The 21,862-nt window shown below is 42.0% G+C and overlaps 1 protein-coding gene across 1 annotated transcript in view; it reads right to left on the bottom strand.

Moving 5' to 3' along the window:
- The window catches only part of LOC121172496 (tomoregulin-1), an 84,927-nt gene that overhangs the window by 52,434 nt on the left and 10,631 nt on the right, over nucleotides 1–21,862 (bottom strand). Inside the window, exon 2 of the mRNA XM_041004532.1 lies at nucleotides 8,057–8,166. Coding sequence (XP_040860466.1) covers nucleotides 8,057–8,166 — 110 coding nt within the window. The remainder of the gene's footprint in view (nucleotides 1–8,056; nucleotides 8,167–21,862) is intronic.

Below are 21,862 nucleotides of genomic sequence, written 5' to 3' on the forward strand. Positions count from 1 at the left end.
TTATTTTCACCCCCCAAACATACACAGTAACTTCTATGATGTCTGCATCAGTCAACTAGCAAAAGAGACCCTATATCCCAGCATGTCAAATGCTAAGTTTATCAACTTTCCAACCCAAATCTCTTCCCTGAGCAAATGTTTAATAATTTCCTAGTGTTATTCTCTCAGGAAACTCACATTAAGGTGGGGGTTGTGGAACTGCAGGTCAAGACACCTCTGGAAACCCACCCTTCCCACAGCGCAGCGCCTGGCTGCAGTCCTACCTACTCTCCACCTTCCAACTAACACTGCCCGGGAGGGAGCAGATGAGGGCTTAAATAACTGCATTCTTATCACTCACATGGGAGACCAAGAGGAACTGCCAGGCTTCTGACTTTGGCCTTGCGTAGCCTTGGCTGCCGTGGGCCTTTGGAGAATGAACCAGCAGAGGGAAGCAGATGGGAAATCTACCCACCTATCTGTGGCCCCTGCTGTCACTCTGCATTTCAAGTAAATAACTCAAAAAGGAGAGGAGTCAATACCACCGCCAGAAGTACATTCCCTTTCAGAGGCAATTTTTGTTGTCATAATGATAGAATGATGTTACCAAAACTCAACCAATGAATTTCAAGGTCACTGCCTCTATTACGGAAAAAGCACAGTTCAACCTACACAGATGTACACAATTCCTGAATCTCTACACAATGGACCCAGCACAATGGCTCAAGTGGCTAATCCCCTACCTCCAAGCACTTGCATCCCATATGGCCATCAGTTCATGTCCCTGCTGTTCTACTTCCCATCCAACTCCCTGCTTAAGGCCTGGGAAAGCAATGGAGGATGGTCCAAAGCCTTCAGGCTCTGTACCTGTGTGGGAGACCCAGAAGAATCTCTTGGCTCCTGACTTTGGATAAGCTCAACTCTGGCCCTGTGGTCATGTGGGAAATGAACCAGCAGATGGAAGATTTTTCTCTCTCTCTCTCTCCTTTTGTACATCAATTGCATTTCTAATAAAAAGAAATAAACTTTTTTTAAAAAACCTAACATTTGCAAATAACTCTAGTCTATTATAAGTTGTCCTAATATCAGCTACCATGCCTCTACATTTTTGTTTTCATGTGCTTCTGGCATTCAATTCCTTTTGTTTTAATTCAAACCTTCATTTTAAGTACATATAAACATTGTATCACTATGTTTTTAATAAAATCATGCCCAAGCATTTACACTCCAAAATATTTATTATAAATTATTTCACTTTCTGCTTTACACTGCAATTACACATTGTGTTAATCTCTTTAATTATATGTTTGTATAGACTGTATATACCCTTATATTTAAGGGTAGTAAAAGAAATCACCTATAAACTACTGGTTCTTAAAAAGGAGCATTAAGTGAGCAGGTAATATAATCCAGTAGGTAAGATTTCTGTGTCCAAATAAGAGCGACAGGGTTGGATTCATGGCTCCAGCCTCTCGTAAGTGAAAACCCTAACAAGCATCAGTGACAGTACCTGGATTCACGCCGCCCATGCAGGAAATCTGAAATGAGTTCACATCCCAGCCCAGCTATAAGAGTACAAGAGGAGTAAGTACAGGATACAGATAACTGCTTTCTCTCTCTCTCTCTCTCTCTCTCTCTCTCTCTCTCTTTCTCTCTCTCTCACCTCTCAGTTTTGAAAGAGAACACTACGTCTGATGAGGCTAACAATAGGCACTAGACTATAACTTCCCATGTCGCATGTCCTATCTAAAATATCTCACAATCATGACAGGCACAGGGCTTAACATCTAGAACCAACAGGCCTGGGCCCACCACCGCTGGCATTAGGTGGCAGCAGCACAATTTTCTGCATCTGCCCAATGGTACTTGCAATAACACCCACCTAACAACGTTGTCACGACGACTAAATAAGAGAAATCTGCGGTGGGCATCTACATCTGGCCATGATATATTTTTCAATGAACATTAGCTGTTTTTGCTGTTGCTACTATCACTTTTGGGTCTTCAGGATTTAGCCAAAATCACAGCTAATAAAGAGCCACAATTCCTTCCCAATGATATATTTAAAGCGCTGCACCTTTAAATCACACAAGAAAGCCTCAGCCTATGCCATCTGGTACCAAGGAACACTGCACTTCTGTGCCTGAACTACAACCTCACAAGCACATAGGAAGGAATGAGTCTGAGAGGGCAAAGTCCTGCTTTTTCTTGGTCATTATGTTTCCAGGGAATTCTCTTCAAAACCCTTAGATACTACTGGTTAAATTAAGGGGTTTAAGACAATCTTAACATAATGCAATTTTGACCCTGACATTGGTGTTGAAACCTAACTCTAACCTAAGGACCACTTCTTCTGTACAGCCACCCTTGTAAGGGGAAATAACTCTCATACAGCTTTTCTTTAATCAGAAGAACCTAAAGATACTTCCAGGTATTTAAGCCATTTGGAAAGATGCAGTAGTGTATAATTCTGCAGCCACATCAATTCACACACTTACCGTGTACTTGTGTGTGGGGAACTAGGCTGAACACAATATATAACAACAATGAAGGTGTGGTGGCTACCATCAGGTGTCAGCTCGATTCTTGAGTACCCACATTCCTGGATGAACCATCAATTCTGTGTGTGTGTGTGTGTGTGTGTGTGTGTGTGTGTGTGTGCAGCTTCTGAGACGAGACTTTGATTCAGCCACCCAAGGAAAGCATATTACCCTCTCCAAAGCCTAACAGCACAGCCCAATCCACTGATGACCTCAATATGAGGTGGTGGATCCTCATCCCTGGGTGGGTACTGGGACATTGTAGAAAGTCATGACTGGTTTTCCCCTTTGTCTCGCCCCTTCCCCCAATTTCCTAAACCTCGATCCTTCCATCCCTGATCAACCATATAACCATTATAAAATATAAAATTTTTTAAAAAAAGGAAACACAAATTGCACCCCTATGGGATGCCAGTGCCACAGGTGGATGCTTAGGCTACTACACTAGGATGATGGCCCCTTGACTCTTATTTAAAATTCCATTATTGGGCCTGAAGCCCAATCATTCAATTGCTTAATCATCCTACTTCAAGTGCCAGGATTCCATATGGGCGCAAGTTCGAGTCCTGGTTGCTCTACTTCCCATCCAGTTCTCTGCTGTGGCCTTGGAAAGTAGTCAAGGACTGCCCAAAGCCTTGGGACCCTGCACCCACATGGGAGACCCAGAGGAAGCTCCTGGCTCCTGGCTTTGGACAGACTCAGCTCTGGCCACTGTGACCATTTACACCAGTGAAACAGCAGATGAAAGATCTTCCTTTCTCTCTCCATCTCTGCCTTCCAATAAAAACAAAGAAATCTTTAAAAAATTAATAACAAAAAATAATTTTAAAGGAGAAAAAAAACAAACCTAGGGGACACATGTCTTTGACCTACAGACCCAGATGCCACTGAGAACACCAGCATGCCATGCTAGAGTTCTTGGACTTCTGTCTCCATCGGTTCACAATTCCAGCTTCCTGCTAATACAGAGTCAGGAAGCACCAGGTGATGGTGTCACCAGGTGATGGCGTGGGTACCTGATACCAATGTGGGAGATCCAGTCGAGCTTCAGCGTGGCTCAATCCTGGCTGCTACAGACATTTGAAAAATGAACTAGTGAATGGAGGATCTATCTGCATCTATCTCCTCTCTTTCTTTCACTCTCTTTCAAGTAAACAACAGTAAATTAAAAAAAAATTTTTTTTTTAAAGAAACAAGGATCAGGGTTTGCACTTTGGTGCAGCAGCTTGTGCCTCAGACTGTGACACCAACATCCTGTATGGCCACCCAACTGCTCCACTTGCAATCCAGCTCTTGCTGAAGCACATGGGAAGGCAGCGGATGGTGCCATGTCTCTGGGCCCCCAACACCAACATGGGAGGCCAGAAAGAAGCTCTGGCTCCTAGCTTCAGGGTGGCCCAGCCCAGTCATTGGGACCAACTGGAGAGTTAACCAATGGAAAACAGTTCTCTTTGTCTCTCCTCTCTTTCTCCCTGTCATTCTACCATTTGAATAAATACATCTTTAAAGAAAGAAAAAGAAACCAGAAATACAGAACTCTTTAAAATACAGAATTCTTTTTTTTTTTGTAATCTATGTAACTTAAAATAAAACAATCTCTAAGGTAAGCACTATTAATAGAATATATACTTAAGAAGGGAATTAAAACACATGTGTTTGTAACTGCACAGAACGTTTCTAGCAGAAAATATATGAGGTAACAGATGTTGCCTCTGAGAAAAGCCATTTGTAGTCTGGACTGAAAGGAAGACAGCTTTCTGTTGCAAATATATCTTCCTGTACAGTTCAAGTTGTTTACTGAAGGCATATCTCTTCTTAAAAACACATTAGAACAGTAGGCTCTCATGAGGCTTGATGAATTAATGGACACGGAATGCTCGGCACAGTGAGCAATAGAAAAGTACTCAAACATGATACTGAATATAGTGTGTACATACATATATGCCTTTACATATCAACATAACCAAGAAAGGACTCAAAAAAATAAGCAGAAATATGAGCAATGGTCAATAAATATTTTCAACCAGACAAATAATCAAGAGCAGATAAAAACATCTCTGCTTTTCAAATTTACAAAATTTAGAAAGATTGACAAAATATTTTATAGAGATGCAGAGTCCGGTAAACACAGGGCTGTTGGTGAGAATGTCAATTTGCCCGATTATTCCCTATGCAATACTGAAGACAGTTGGAAGGCCGGCTCATTCTGGGTGGCTAAGTCACCTATTAAAAAAAAAAGGAAGGAAAGAAGGAAGGAAGGAAGGAAGGAAAGAAGGGAGGGAGGGAGGGAGGGAGGGAGGAAGGAAGAAAACTCGCCATTCTTCTGGGCTGACAAATAAGAGGATTGGACATAGAGTAAACCACCAGGAAGGGAGAGGGAAATCTCAGAAAGAAAGCATCACCCAGGAGTCCCGGGTTGCAAATGTAAACAAAGCTAACTTCAAGCTGACCCGCGAACCATACATGAGGCAGACTCTGAGTAGTCCCACTAAGGCGAAAAGAAAGAAACTGCTGGTCGTATGGCTGCCACCATAGTAAAGACAGAATCTACAATCTGAGATTAGTCAACTGAAGTATATAAAAATAACTATTCCCTTCAAAGGAATAAAACAGAATGCAGATACTGTAAAACACATCATTCACAACATTGCATGAATCAAAATTATTCTGCCCTACAGAAATGTAAAAACACAAACAAAGAATAGGGAGAATTCTTGACACCCGTATGCCATGACACTGGTAAAGGTTTTAAACCATCAACAATATCTGTGCTCAAAAAAAAAATTATTGTTATGACTGAACAATAAAAAAAACAGGAAAACTCAGCCAACAGACAAATTACAAATTCTAAAAACAGGGCACAGTGCAGTACCCTAGCAGCTAAGGTCCTCACCTTGCACGCCCGGGATCCCATATGGCTGCAGGTTCTAACCCTGGCAGCCCTGCTTCCCATCCAGCTCCCTGCCTGTGGCCCGGGAAAGCAGTCAAGGACGACCCAAAGCCTTGGGACCCTGTACCCACATGGGAGACCCAGAGCTCCTGGCTTCAGAGCAGCGCAGCTCCAACCACTGCGGCTGCTTGAGGAGTGAATCATCAGGTGGAAGATCTTCCTCTGTCTCTGCTCCTCGCTGTATATCTGCCTTTCCAATAAAAATAAATAAATCTTTTTAAGAAATTATAGAAACAAAAAAATCTGAGATTAGAAACTTTCCAGTCAAGAACAGAAGAAATAACAGAAGTTTAGTGAACTCAAAAGATAGATCAGTAGAAATTCACCACTAGGAAGAACAGAAAGAAAACGAACATACCCTGAGGGACCCGAGGCCTTCACCAGCCTAACATTGAAGTCCCAGAAGTCAGAAGCAATCATTATTACAATGTGCACTAGAAAAAACGACCAAACCGTTCCTAATCTTAATGAACAACCGTCATAGATGTCAGAAACTCAACCAACTCTGAGCAAAATAAATGAAAACAAAAATATACCGAAGCACTTAACACTGCTGTAAAAAAAAAAAAGTAAGGACAAAATGTCGAAATCAGAGTAAAACAACCCATTACAACCAGCGGCAAACCAGTTTAAAGTCCCAACTGACTTTTCACCTCATTCTGCCCAAAACTAACTTCCACGCTGCACACAGCCCTGTTGGGAGACACTCAGCGCAGCACGGGCACAGCCAGCGCCTGTCAGAAGCCAGCTGCAAGCCACCAACAAGCTCGGCGAAAGATGGCTACTGCGAACAGGATCAGCAGAAAGCCCCCAAAGCATTAAATCCCTCTTCAATGATAAAGAAACTGACTGGCTAAACAATAGTATACCCACCTACCTGCTCTGCTCTCTAAACTCTTCAAAAAATATACATAATGACTGGTTTTCAAAGAGATTTATAGGCAAGCTCTCCTTCCAATTTTGGCTCTAATTATAGTATCATAAAAAGATTTAAAAAAACAGGCTATCTCTTTTCAGATGCAACACAAACACAGATAAAATTACTAAGCTTACATAGAAATCTGCCTAGAGCTGTACGGTCACCTATGTTTTTGTTGCTGATTTTTGAACCCTTTCTTCTCCTCAAAATCTAAAATAGTGGGTAGGTTCAGCACAGGATCATGAGTGAAGGGCCCAGCGCGGTAGCCTAGCAGCTAAAGTCCCCCCACCCTGCACATGCTGGAATCCTATATCGGCATGCAGGCTCATGTCCCAGCGGCCCCACTTCCCAACCAGCTCCCTGCTTGTGGCCTGGGAAAGCAGTCAAGGATTACCCAAAGCCTTGGGACCCTGCACCTGTGTGGGAGACCTGGAAGGGGTTCCTGGTTCCTGGCTTCAGATCAGGACAGCACTGGCCGTTGCAGTCACTTGGGGAGTGAATCATCAGACGGAAGATCTTCCTCTCTGTCTCTCCTCTTCTCTGTATATCTGACTTTCTGATAAAAGTTTTAAAAAAAAATTTTAAAGAGATAGAAAAAAAAAGATTGTGAGTGAGAGAAGTTCTAGTTCCTTTCTTGGTTCTCATCTCAAATCCTGACTCAGGAATCAACTTATAGGAAACATAATAAAAACCTCATTATAATTTGATCACAGAAAAAAAAAATTAAAGCACGGGATGGAAGCACACACTTCCTTCCCAACTTTTTTAGCTTATGGACTCACCAAGAAGCAAGAAGACTGACACTCTCAGTCTGAAACTCCATCTCTTGGTCCCCGACTAACAATGGCTGCTACCCTTAGGCTTCAAGTCAGCCATGTACTTTTGTGAAGAAAGTAGCATAGGGAGGGGACAGGGTGCCAACTTGCACCCAGAACAAACTGATTAAGAGAAATAAACTTGCAGAGGTGGCCAACTGTCAGCAAGCAGATGACAGCAGCCTGGTCCTTCAGCAGGCCAAGGACTTTAGTAGCTTAGGGAGTTTGGGGAGTTTGGAGGGGAGGGTAGAGCTGAGAAAGCTTTTCAGACTCAGTGGACCTTCCCCTCACCAGGCCAGGGAGTTGGACAGGAATGCAGGGCGTGGGATGGGGCACAGTTCAAGGCAGGGGTTGGACTGGCTAAGCAAACATAGGGCAAGAGCCTCTGGGGAGAGTAGATCTGTTTACAGTCTGGGAGCCCTAACAGGTGAGAGATGAAAATGATTGAGGCTTACCTGCTCCATCAACCCTGGCCTGATGACATGAGGCGGAAGGGAAACTGGCAGACCAGCCCAAGAAAAGGGGAAATGACACCAACATTTTACAGGAGGGCTCTACTCCAACCAGTACTGTATTTCGTTTGTCACAATTATTATCATTTAACATTTCTATACAACATTAATATTTTTCTCAAGTATTTTTAAATGTACTATTTCCAATTTATCCTAACTCCAGGAAAGAAACAACGAAAGGACTCCATCTGACAAAAAAAAAAAAAAAAGGAATTGGTGGGCTGCAAATTCAACTTCCTTTAAAAGATTTGAGGTATTTAAAGCTGTGTAATTTGAAGAATTCAGAAATTAGATGCATAAGAAATTTTTACAGAAAAAAAAAATAGGTTTTGTTTCCTCACCTGAAACTGGCATGCACATTTCAAACCATCTCCATCTTCCTTACACACTCCTCCATATTTACACGAGGATTCATCACAGGCTCTGACATCAGACTCCCTCACATTTAGTTCTGCAAAAGAGAAAAAAATCATTCCAAATACGTATATGGCCTTTTACTCAGTGAGTGTGTACATATGTGTGAGACAGAAAAATCCTTAAAATATGAGCATCCCATTCTCAAGCACAATAATTAGACATTGCACAAAAACTAAGTTCCATAGGACACAAAATGCTCTGTATTTCCCCAAAGAGAATCCGACGTAATAAGAAGCCTGAAATAACCCTCACCACAACACAACTCAAAACCTTGGATCTAACATAATTCCCAAAGGTGAACACACATGGAATGTCTCTATTTTAGCCTGTCAAGATCTTAAGAGAATTTTCTAGCTGTTCTCTTAACTTTAGGTTATTTTTCTGAGTAACTTTCTTTGAAGGGTAGCAAAAATAACTATGAAGAAATCAGAATTTCGGAGGCACTAAGAATAAATTTTACGTGACTATCCATTAAACATATATTTTAATTGCAAAATAATTATAATATGAACTTGAGTCTCGGTCAACAGATGCATGTGGAACATTTACACATACAGAATTAAACTCAACATCTTACTAGACTTGAAACATTTACGACTGATTTACCCTACCACCTCAGTCTAGCTAATTAATACCAGCATTTACTTTCTTCCTGCTGTTAGACTGCCAGCCTTGCTTTGGAAGCCATCACTTTGGGCTTTCTCAGGAACCGAATAAATTGTTTAAAGGTAAGTAAAGCTTCCAGTCATGTGAAATGGGGTGAAAATCACAGCAAAGCAATTTTTACAATACCTAGCTGGGAAGGAAAACTTGACAACAAATGCACTTTGCAAACAACAAGCAAATGACTGTGTTTAAAAAAGAGGAAGAAGATTCCAGTGACGCACAGGACATGGAGTGTGGGAGCAGAGAGCCTGCATTCACAGCAGCAGCGTGGTGCTGGGAAGAGCTTGGGATCTCCTACACCCCCCAGATCACAGGATTGTGACAGATCTCGGGGAGCACACCTCGTCAGCAACCCCCATCCCCAGTTTCTTTCTAAATTACAAAGCACACAAGACCCAGAAGACTGAATCAAGAAGGTTCTAGTGACATCTATCCTAAGGCATTTCACCGTCCTCTCGGGCCCATGTGTTCTCCTGGTTTTGTGGTGGTGGCCTGAGCTGGCAGTCAAAGTACCTGAAAACCCCAAGAGTTATTCACCAGCTGTGTTTATTGAGTAACGGCTCTGAACTCAACACTGCACTAAAGCAAGCGTACCTCTGTGTAACTACAGGTTACACAATGCTTCCTTTTCTCAAACAGATCTCAGGTACAAATAGCTGGATTATTCTAAAGTTGAAAAAAACCTTTACACAAAAATAGAAGCAGGCATTGTGGCGCAGTATTTGAAGCTGGCACATGGGACGTTCCCATCCCATCTCAGAGTGCTACTGCTTCAAGTCCCAGCTGCTCTGCTTCCAGTCCTGCTTCCTGCTAATCCACCTGGGAGAGAGCAGATGATGGTCCTCGCACCTGGGTCCCTTCCACCCACGACAGACCTGAACAGAGGAGTCCAAGTCTCCTGGTTTCAACCCAGCTCAGCACCAGCTGTTGCAGACATTTAGGGAGTCAACCTGCACTCAGAAGATCTTTCCTTTCTGTCTTTCAGGTAAACAATTAAAATCTTAACAAAAAAAGGGGGGTGGGGGGGCCTTAGGGGACAGCTGTTTTAGCACAGGCACTTGCAATGCAGGCATCCTGCCTAAGAGTGCTAGGGTTCAAGTTCTGGATTCTGTGCTTCCAACCCAGATTCCTGCTGACACAGCTGATGATGCCCTGGCACCTAGTGGGAAACTGTGCTAAGAGTTCCTGGCTCCTGGCTTCTTCCAGGACCTGACTGCTAACGCCAACTGCAGAGAGAACCAGTAGATGGAAGGTTTCATTCTTTCTTGCACACTCGCGTTTTCTCTCTCCCCACTACCCCTTCAAATAAACAAATCTCTCTCTCTCTCTCTCCCCATACAGATGTATATATATGAGAAAAACAGAGACTTGACATGAGCAAACTAACACAGCTGCTTCATTACTCTGTTCACAAACTATTTCAGGTATAGAAGTCCATCTTTCTAATTCCTTGTAACCCTGGATATGCCCTGATGTTCCTGGTGTTTCTTTATTCCCAATTTTTGCTCACCCTTCAATTTACCCCCTTGACCATTTGCTTTGACTTAAGGCTCAATCCTAGGAGTATAGGTTTTTTTCGGTTAGATTTTGCATATTTTTGTCCTATTTACACTTCTGCTAGAAACTCAAGCCAAGGTCCAGTTTCATACCCTGCAAGCATGCATCTTCAGACTCAAGGAAAGTAACATTAATAAAAAATTTCTCTAAAGAGACAGCTATCCATAGTATCTTTGCTCAACTACAGGCCTCATCAGCTTAAGGGCCACAGAAGACAGACTTGCATATTGGTTCATGACATTTAGAGCATTTCTCTTCCTGATTTTCTTGGCACGCTTATTAAAGTTCATACCGGATTCTATTACAATCCATAATACAATAAAATAAGTAAACATTTTATTTTGTCTGTGGGTCAACATTGTGCTCTGAATAGCAATTAACAAACTGGAAAGGAAGGGAGGGAAGAGAATTGAGTAATTTAATACAGCAGGATAGAAGTAATGGGCTCCAGTGTTCCACAGCGCAGTGGGGTGACTACAGCTCAGAACGACATGAAGAACTTGAGGAGAGGATCCGGTAAGCTCCAAACACGAAGGAAAGATGAGGAGGTGAGGATGCTGACTGATTTGTTAAGTTTATACCGTGTCCAGCACTGACATGTTGGATGTCATGTGCACCATGAAAGCATACAAATATGACACACTCATTAAAAAAAAGTCTAGACACAGTAAAATTCAGATCCTGATCAGAGTCTGAGTTATACTTGCTACTTTGGCTTGAGATTCTTTTGAGTCGTAAGATGTCTCGACTATTGTATTTTTTTTTATTGGAAAGGCGGATATACAGAGAGGAGAGACAGAGAGGAAGATCTTCCGTCCGATGATTCACTCCCCAAGTGAGCACAACAGCCGATGCTATGCCGATCCGAAGCCAGGAGCCTCTTCCGGGTCTCCCACGCGGGTGCAGGTTCCCAAAGCTTTGGGCCGTCCTCGACTGCTTTCCCAGGCCATAGGCAGGGAGCTGGAAGGGAAGCGGGGCTGCCAGGATTAGAACCGGCACCCATATGGGAACCCCGGGCGTGCAAGGCGAGGACCTTAACCACTGCGCCATCACGCAGGGCCCAGACTATTGTATTTTATACTACAGTGCAGGGGACGTTAGAACTTAAACCATTCCTGCCACTAGGACTCCCACGTTTGGTGTCCACGTTGTCTAGATAGCTCTATGCAGGAGGGACTATGCCATTTTTTAGGAGAAAAAAATCATACTCATCAAAGTGAGGCAGAAAAGCTTGGTCCGATACATATACGAGGCATGACCTCAAGCACAACACAACATCTGCTCAATGAATTGGCCCCCAGCTCACCTCCCAAGAATTCACCATGAAGAGACAGAAGGGCTATGACAAGACACTGAATTGGAAGGCTTTCAAGAAAAAAAAAACTCTGTATGCCGACAAGATTCAGAAAGGACTCCACTTTGATGCTCTCATGACAAGATGTAAGAGAAGGGGATGAAACGGCCTGGGCACCTTCCCAGCCCCTCCGCAGCAGCAGGATACCTGGCAAGGAAGCCTAAGATCAGGCAAGGAGCTACACCTTTGATATACGCTGAGAGGGACCAAGGCACACCTGCAGCAAACAGCACAGGAAGAAAGGAACAAGAACCACATGAGAGTAGATGGAATATATTAGTGAGCCCACGAGAAACACTCTTTGACTCCTAGAATGAACTTGGGAGGGAGGCATGTATGCGGGAGCTAGAAGTTCTATAATAATGGGTAAAGGATAAAAGTCATGAAATTCTGATTTCTCTGGCTGTTAGTCATATTTTATTTTATGCCTAGCTTGCTAAATACCTTTATGCGCTAATGTGTTAAATGTGATTATTTGGTTGATTATAACAGACTTATTCACCACCTACTAGGCACCTATTATGACACTAAGAATTCAGGACAAGAAAAAAATACCTTACACGGAGTTTAGGATTTTGCATATAGAACAATCAGTGGTGAATGCAACATACAGTTTATGATTGATTACTCTAGGAATTTCAATAAATAATGAAATTAAAAATGAATGTGAAAGAATAGGCTTATAGCCTAGCAGATACCTGGATTCGATTCTCAGTTCTGGCTCCTGACTCCAACATCCTGTCAATGCGGACCCCTGGGGACAGCAGGGATGACTCAACACACACGTGGAGGACTTGGACCATGTTCCCAGATCACATCTTCAATTTCAGCCCACACCCAGCGAAGGGAAGCATCCGAAGCGCAACCCAGCAACAGCAGTTCTATGTGTGTGTATGTCTTACCTGTCCACCTGTCCACCTCACCTCCTCTCTTAAAACAAGAGGAAATGAACACAACAGTTTTGTCTTAAAAAAGAGCAGGAGGCATTGTGGCACAGTCAGGTTAAGCCACCACTTGGGATGCCTACAAACAAGTAAGTAAAGAAATCTTTTTAAAATTAAGATGAAAAGCAATGGGTTTGAAACATAGGTTGCAATGTTAAGAGGAAAACTTGTATGGACATTGAAAAATTAATAAAGCTTTATTCTAATATTAAAATCAGTTTTGGGGCATTATAAAGAATTTGGAAGACACTTAAAAGAATGTTTTAGGGCCTGGCAATGAGAGCATAGTGGTTAAAGTCCTCGCCTTGCACACCCACGATCCCATATGGGCACCCGGTGGCCCTGCTTCCCATCCAACTCCCTGCTTGTGGTCTGGGAAAGCAGTCAAGGATGGCCCAAAGACTTGGGACCCTGCACCCGTGTGGGAGACGCAGAAGAGCTCCTGGCTCCTGGTTTCGGATTGGCTCAGCTCCAACCATTGCAGTCACTTGGGGAGTGAACCACTGGACGGAAGATGTTCCTCTGTCTCTCCTCCTCTCTGTATATCCGCCTTCCAATAAAAATAAATAAATCTTTTCTTAAAAAAGAATGTTTTTAAATTTTTATTCATTTGAAGGGCAGAGACACAGAGTTAGAAATACAGGAATTCTCATCCACTGATTCGCAGCCCAATTGGCTAAAACAGCATGACCGAGTCAGGTCCCAAAGCTGGAAGTCAGAAAGTTAGTCCAGGGCTTCCGTGTGGGTAGGAAGCGAATATGTACACATATCAGCAAGCAGTACTCTGAACAAAAAATACTTTGCTCTGGTTATGTATCTGCCCATCACACAGGTGTTTAAAAGTAAAATACGTCTCAAATGTTATTAAAATTACAAAGCTGGCACTCACGGTTACCTAACCAACCAAAATTCCTAACTTTTGGCACCACTAAGTAGGTTATGGCTGACACTCAAGCCCCAACAGCCACCCCGTGGATAGGACTTCACTCCCACCCTTGCATTACACAGACGGTAACTCTGGAGATCTCATGAGCGAACTGCAGGCTTCTCAACCTGGACACTGCTCCTGGTTTCAGCTCAGTCTAACACCCTCTATTAGAAGCATATGAGGAGTGAACCAGCAAATAGAAGATGTCTCTCACTGCCACTTTGCCTTTCAAATAAGTAAGTCTTTTTAATATAACATAGAAACATGCTTATGAATATTAAAACGAAATAGCCAAACATAAGGTGGATGTAAAGCCAGTGCCTACAACATCAGCATCGCAAATGGGCACCAGATCATTTCCCAGCTGCTCCATTTCTGATCCAGATTCCCACTAATGCCCTGAGGGAAACAGTGAAAGATGACCCATGTGTTTGGATCCCTGCCATCCACATGGATAAACTCCCTGGTTCCTGGCTTTAGCCAGGCCCACCGCTGGTCACTGTAGCCACCGAGGGAGTGATGCAGCAAAGCAAAGGTCTCTGTCTCTCCTTCTCTGTCTCCATGTAACTCTTCCAAATGAAGAAAGCTTAAAAAATAAATAAATAAAACAGAAAAATCCAACCAGGAACACGGCAGTACAAATTTCATTCCATCAGTTGAAAAATGGGTGACCGTTTTCTCTTTTTTGCTTCTATATTATTAAATATGAGAAGGGTCCAGCTCAGTGTGAGTTCACAGGCAACCCAAGCAGACTTGTTAGGCATGGTCAGAGTCACATGCTAGTTGTTTACCTTTCAGAATTCCATTTCGCCTTGATATTATAATAATTAGACAGGCGAGTATTCAAAAGTAGCAGTGCCTAGGACAGAATACAACAAGTATTCATTTTCTTTCCCTATATAAGAACTCAACTCCCCATCTGGAGGACACTATTAATGATAGCAATCGCTAAAACTGTATCTCAACGTCAAACATCAGAACAGTGAATGTTGACTCCAAGTTCCAGTAAATCAGAACAATCACAAATTAAGTTCTCTTCAGTTTGTTTACTGAATAAACTATATTTCATTACTTAACTTCTACCATAAAAATAGAAGAAGGCACTGTGGCATAGTGGGTAAAAAGCTATTTCCTGCAATGCTGGTATTCCATGTGGACACAGTTTTAATTCTAGCTCCTCCACTGCCAATCCAGCTCCCTGGTAATGTGTCCAGGAAGGAAGTAGAGCAAGCCTCAACTCTTTAGGCCCTGTATCCCCTAGCCTCCTGGCCATTTGGAAGTGAAACAGTGGATGGAACACCTCTTCTCTCTCTCTCTCTCTCTCTATGTAACCACCATTCAAATCAATAAAGTTAAGAGAAAAATATATGGGAGAATAAAACATCACCTGATATTCTGAAACAAAACTGAAAGCAGTTTATTAATATTAACAGCAAAGATGACTAAACTTCTCTACGCTATATTTAACAAGAAAAATTTCACATATGCCACAAAAATCATCTGACTCCAATGATATTTTTCATTCCTTCCTGCATTTTCCTGCCAAACTATCCTTTGTTAAATAACACTTTGAACCTGTCAATCCTCCACCCCCACTCCTGCGATCTTTCCCAGTTGTCTATTTGAGCTCTAAATGGCTGTGTCAGGCACTTCAGGCAAGGTGAGAGCGAGCACAGCTCCTGCAGGATCAAACGTAAGAACAGACCTGGATCCGGAACCGAGGATGAAGAGGTGCCAGAGCTATCCAGAGACCCCTCACTGGGATATGCTCTTGCTCACACCTATTTCTGAATCCTGCAGTTTTGACACCAGCCTGCCAAACCTATGTGTTCCCCTCTCACAGATCCATAAACGGTATCTATCAGGGTATTCTGGAAAGTAATGAACACAGTGAGTTTGGGGGCACCCCACATTGGAGAGCCCGGGGTGTAGTCACGGCTGTGCTGCTGGTTCCAGTCTCCCGCTAGGTGGTGGCTGAAGTACAGTCCTGCCACCCAGGAGGGAGACCTGCATTGGGATCTGGCTCTCTCCATCTGGCTCAGTCACATCTATCGCAGGCCTCTGCAGTACAGACCAGTAGATGAAAGACTTCTGCCTCTCTGTATCTCCCTTCCAAAAAAATAAAATAAAAATCAAATACTGGTGAAAAACTTGTACAAATTTATTGACATGAAACATTGAGTATTTTTCTAAAAGATGGGCTTCTAAAACTCACAAACTTTTTAATGCCTATAAACAAACAAAAAAACCTAGAAAAAACATGGACCATAGGTTTCTCTTGGTAGATTCTGAACTTCCTTCATCATTCTACAAAACTGAGTTTTGCAATGAACTTGCATTACTTTAAATCAAAACAATTACAAGCAGTATCACATCAGACCCTTCAAAATAGGGCCCTATTTGATACAGTCCTTGCCTTGCATGCACCGAGATCCCATAAGGGCACCAGTTCATGTCCTGGCTACTCCACTCCCCATCCAACTCCATGCTTGTGGCCTGGGAAAGCAGTGGAGGATGGCCCAAAGCCTTGGGACCCTGCACCTGCATGGGAGACCCAGAAGAAGCTCCTGGTTCCTGGCTTTGGATAGGCTCAGCTCCAGCTGTTGAGGCCACTTGGAGTGTGAACCTGTGGACAGAAGATCTTTCTGTCTCTCCTCTTCTTTCCAATTCAAAAAAAAATTATTAAAAAAAAAAACTTCAAAATACCAGGCTGACAGAAAGAAGCCAGCTCACAAACGTATGGTTCTGTTTAGATAAAATGTGCAGAAGATGTAAGTCCAGAGACTGAGTGCCTCTATATAGCTGCCAAGGGACAAGAACAGGGGGAAGCAAGATGGATGATGAAAATGTTCTGTAATTAGGAGTGAAGATTGTACATTATGACGAATGTGCAAAAACCACTGAATTGCACAATTTAATTTTTATTTTTTACTTTATTTATTTGAAAGGAAGGGACAAAGAGACAGCCAAGCAGAGACAGATCTTCCAACTGCTAGCTCACTTCCCAAATGCTAGCAACAGCTGAGTTGGGCCAGGCTGATTCGAACAGCTAAGAACTCTATCCAAATCACCCAGGGGTTCAATTACTTGAGCCATCACTGTGGCATTCCAAGGTCTGCCTTGGCAGGAAACTGGATCCAAAGCAGAGCTGGGGTTTTAGCCCAGGCACTCTGACACAGGATGCTACCCATCTCAAGCATTGTCTTACACACTGCACCAAACACCTGCTCCTAAAGTGTGTATTTTCAACTGGCAAATTTTGCATGAATTATATCAATAAATGATAAAAAAAACAATCATGTTACTCATATTTTAAAAGATATAACCTGGCACTAGAGCACCTTGGCCAGTATCCTAGTCCTAGCACTGGGTGATTTTATAATCATGCCTCCATCTCATTTGTAAAATGGGAGACAGTAACAGTACTCATATCACAATAATGATGGAGGAGTAAACAAAGATATGAAAAACATTCAGAGCAGTGTGAGACAGGTGCTATTAAGTACTAGCCACTAAGATGTAGACATTAACAATCAAATCTACTGTCAGTGTTCATTTTGGTACAAACTCTCGAGATGTGACCATATTCAATGAAATTTTACTTTATCCTTTCATTCAATAGTCTATTTCTACAAAATTAGAAAATTTTAAAAAATATAAAAATATATGTAGGAGATTTGTTAACATCACTATTTTTAAAGCAGTAAGGAGGGGTATCATCTTGGAAAATAGTAAAACTATTGATAAAATAGCATGCAAATGGAAGAAACACACATATGAATATGGAAAGAGGACCAAAACACACAGTGAGATAATAAAAAAAAAGCAGGTTATGATCCCATTTACACTTTGAAATACATTCATGCTTACACACTAAATTTATATTTATCCGAAACAATAAGCGAAATGAAAAATAGAGCCCAAGAAATAACCCATAAAAGCAAAAATTTACCAAACCTGCAAATTATACTACAGATATTAGCTATTTTAAAAGAGAATTTTTAAGAAGACTTCACAGAATGCTGGTATTAGTTCCAGAACTGAAGTTCCAAGTAATTGACTTAAGTAAACTACAAGATCTTAGCCAAGCAGTAAATCTGAAAAACCTCAGGTTTCTGGTGTGAAAAATACATATAATAATTACTCACAGAACTGCAAAGACTGAGGTGCTTACAAAAGAACTCCAGAGATGATATCTCTCCAATTTGGCTCAAGTCTCAAAAAAAAAAAAGGAACTAAAACAATACAATCATAACCTCAAACTCTTGCAAACTATTGTAAAGTAGTGAAGAATTTTTGGAAAAAGTAAGCTACTTTTGGAACCCGCGCTGTGGTGTGGTGAGTTCCTGCCTGCAGCGCAGCCATCCCACATGGGTTCTAGCTACTCCACTTCCAATTCGGCTCCTTGCTAAAACACCTGGGAAAGCAGTGGAGGATGGCCCAGGCGCTTGGACCCCTGCACCCACCCTGGGAAACCGGTTTCTTCCTTCAACCTGGCCCACCCCAGCCAGAGTGGCCATCCGACGAGTGAATTAGCAGATAGAAGACCTTTTTCTGTCTCTCTGTAACTACCTTTCAAATAAAAATAAATCTTTTAAAAATAAATAAACTAGCTTTAATTTAATGGGAATCAGAAAATGTTTATGGTATAAACTTGAATAAGTAAACCAGGGAGGTGTGGGGAGGCAGGGACAGGGCTGTGGTGTCATAGATTAAGCTACTCCTTGGGACAACAGTGTGCCCTACCACAGGCTAATTCAAGTCCCAGTCGTTCGGCTTCCTACACAGCTCCCTACGAGGTTCCTGCAAAGGCACTGGAAGATGGTCCAAGAACGTGGACCCCTGCCACTACACGGGAAACCTGGGTGGCATTCTGGGCCTAAGGCTCCACCTGGATCAGCCCCAGCTGTTACAGCCATTTGGGGAGTGAACTAGAGGACAGACAATCTATTTTCTCTCTGTATCACTCTGCCTTTCAAATTAGCATATAAATCTTTAAAATAGGGGGAAAAAAAGCCATGTGTGATTATCTCATGGAGTTAGAGATCAAAGAAAAATGGGGAGGAAAAAAAAAAGATGTAAAAAAACCAAAGGCAAACACAACTAGACAACTTAAAAGATATGCGCTTAAAGAACAGGGGGGAAAATATGAAAAGTAAAGACTAAAAGCTGACCGTGACTGGAGAATCTAAATATATCAATCAGGCTACAACCAACAGAATAGAGCAATATCAGCAGTTTAGTTTTACTTGCAAAACAGTATTAGATGAACACTGACAAGGCAAAATAGGTTGAATATTAAAATCCCAGAAGTAGATATGAACCACTAACAGTGACTCCAATATTAGCAGAAAATTCCAGCACAAACAGTAATATAAAAACAAAAATTCAAAAACTGATAAACAACAACCTCATCATAAACATCATAGGCAGTAGTCTAGTGCCTAATGTCCTCGCTTTGCACCTGCTGGGATCACATACGGTCACCAGTTCTAATCCCGGCAGCTCCACTTCCCATCCAGCTCCCTGCTTGTGGCCTGGGAAAGCAGTGGTGGACCGCCCAGAGCCTTGGGACCCTGCACCCATGTGGGAGAGCCACAAGAGGCCCCAGGCTCTTGGTTTCACATCAGCTCAGCTCCATTTGGGGAGTGAATCAACAAAGATCTTCCTGTCTCTCCTCTGCTTGCATATCTGACTTTCCAATAAAACTAAAATCTTTTTTTTAAAAAAAGTGACAGCAGTCACCACAAATTAGCTATTTTTTTCCATATTGCTCACATCTTCTACATAAATCACAAATTGCTTTTATAACAGGGAAAAAAAAGCATCAGGTTTTTTTTTTCCTTTTTCTTTAACCATAGAAAAGAAACTAAGAATATTTGCACAAAAAATGAGAGAAATGGAACTGTGATTGAAAAAAAAAAGTCTTCCTATTTTCAAGACAGAAGAATATGTTAAGGACTTTAGAACTTTAACTGACTTTTGAAAAAATGATGAGACAACCAAGCCAAGGAAAATACATGACATTTTTTAAAAAGACATGGGTTTGAGCAGTGACAAAGGATTGGCAGTAAATCAAGTCACCTAATAAACCACGAAAATATCGAGAGAAGTCTAAGACTTAAAAACAGGATTTCAAAGTGCAGAAGTACGTCAGCTCCTCAAGACTAATTTCTCCCATGAGAAAAGCTAATTATTGAACTAACAATAGGAATAATGAACATACTTCTTTGAAAACAACCTCTCTCACAATGTAAAAAAAAGGGGGGGGGTGGGGAATGAGAGAATAAAATGAGTCAAACTTATCTTTCGGCCCAGCTGGAATTTAAATGTCATTAAAGAAACCACATATAGAGGGAAAGGGACAGATAAGTACTAACTTAAATGAAGATGGCTGGTCATCATTTTTTAAAAAATGACAAGCATTGGTGAGGGCGTGGGAAATAGATGGGCGATTTCTCAAAAGTTTAAACGCAGAATTACCATGAGATTCAGCAATTCAACTCCCAGTTACATATCTGTGAGAATTCAACATAGATGTAGACGTCTACACAAAAGTTTGTGCCTAGATGTGGCGGTAACATTATTCATCATTGCCAAAAGGGAAAACAACTCAATGTCTGTCAACAGGTGAGTGGGAAAGGAACGAATGAACACAATGTGATATTATCCAGAGGATGGAATATTATACAATCATTAAAATCAATGCAATTCTGATATATTCCACAATATACATCAGCTTTTTAAAAACTGCACTAAGTAAAAGGAGAAAATTAACAAAATTTTATATTGTATAACTCCAATTATACAAAATATTCAAAACAAGCAAATCTATAATAAAGATAGTAGATGAATGGCTGCTTGGGCTGAGAGAGTAGGGGTGCAGATCAGGGGATGACTGTTAAGGAATATGAAGTCTCTTTCGGAGCTGAAAATCTAAAATTGTGGTGATTATACTAAAAACATTGGCTTATACAGATTTTTTTTAAAAGATGATAGCAGTAGTGCAGATAAAGCACAAGAATGTATCAATTGGGAAACAAATTTCAACACCTGGGAACTAAAAGGCAGGGTGGCCATTTGGCCTTGAAGATGCCAGTAAGGACACCTACACCCCACAGCAGGGCACCTAGGTCTGACACCCAACCGCACATCAGGGTATCCAGGTCTTATGCCCAACCCCACATCAGGGTACCCAGGTCTTATGCCCAGCCCCACATCAGGGTACCCAGGTCTTATGCCCAGCCCCACAACAGGGTATCCAGGTTTGATACCCAGCCCCAGCTCCCAACTCCAATTTGCTGCTTATGTAGCCCCTAAGAAGTTAGGTAATAGTTTAAGTAACTGGGTTCCTACTTCTCAGGTGGAAGACCCAAATTGAGTTTCAGGCTCAGAGTTTCAGGTCTGGCCAGTCCTGGCTACTGTAAACACTTGGGAAGTAAACTAAATAGAAGCGGGGAAAAAAGCCAACTAAGTAGAAAGGGGGAAAAATAAGCTTTTTAAAAAGCTTAAAAGACAAAATAAACTCAGGAAAGAATGGTTACTTTTATGACTTCAAGAGAAATCTTTAAATTACCCTATACATAGGCTAAAAAAAAAAAACACAAAAGATTAACAGAATTATATTCAATTTATATGCCCTAAAATGAGCAATAATATATATATATAACAAATCTATTAAAAGTAAACCTGTATCAGTTACATATTTTTAAGAGACTCTGTCTCAGGTTTGTGCACAAACAGCGAGGAGAATTCCAGCCGCATGCTGACAGCAGCTCTGGGGTCATGTCAGTCCTTCCATCTTGCTTTGGCAGACAAAGGCTGTTATTCCAGAGTCCTTAGCCTTCGTGGCAGCCCAGGTGCCTCGGAAAGGAGCCTGGTTCAAAACTGAGACTGCAAGTGCAGGTGCCGACTGGATCTCAAGCCATGGGCTTGGTTTAGGCCTGGGCCTTGGGCTTGGTTTGTTGCACAGTGTTGGCCTTAACCTTGGTCTTTGGCTGGGACAGTTTAAAAACTCATGCAATGCAGGCACAAGCATACTTCCCAGACTTGGCATGGGCAACGCAGGCAAATCAACCAGGCTTGTGGCTGACCCCCTTTTGGGTTCCAGGGTTAACAAAAGCCTTGGTAGCTTCGACGCGTACACTCACAGCCTTCGTGGCTCTGTCCTGCACCTTCTTCAGGCCTTCTTACTGTACTTCTGGGTAAAATGCGTGCTCCTCCAGAAGCTGGCACCCACACCCTGAAGACGGGGATTTCTCTGTGCTATTTCTGTGCTATT

The sequence above is a fragment of the Ochotona curzoniae genome, unplaced genomic scaffold (assembly GCF_017591425.1).
Source record: "Ochotona curzoniae isolate NIBS_2020 unplaced genomic scaffold, NIBS_Ocur_1.0 scaffold_3208, whole genome shotgun sequence".
NCBI classification, from domain to species: domain Eukaryota; kingdom Metazoa; phylum Chordata; class Mammalia; order Lagomorpha; family Ochotonidae; genus Ochotona; species Ochotona curzoniae.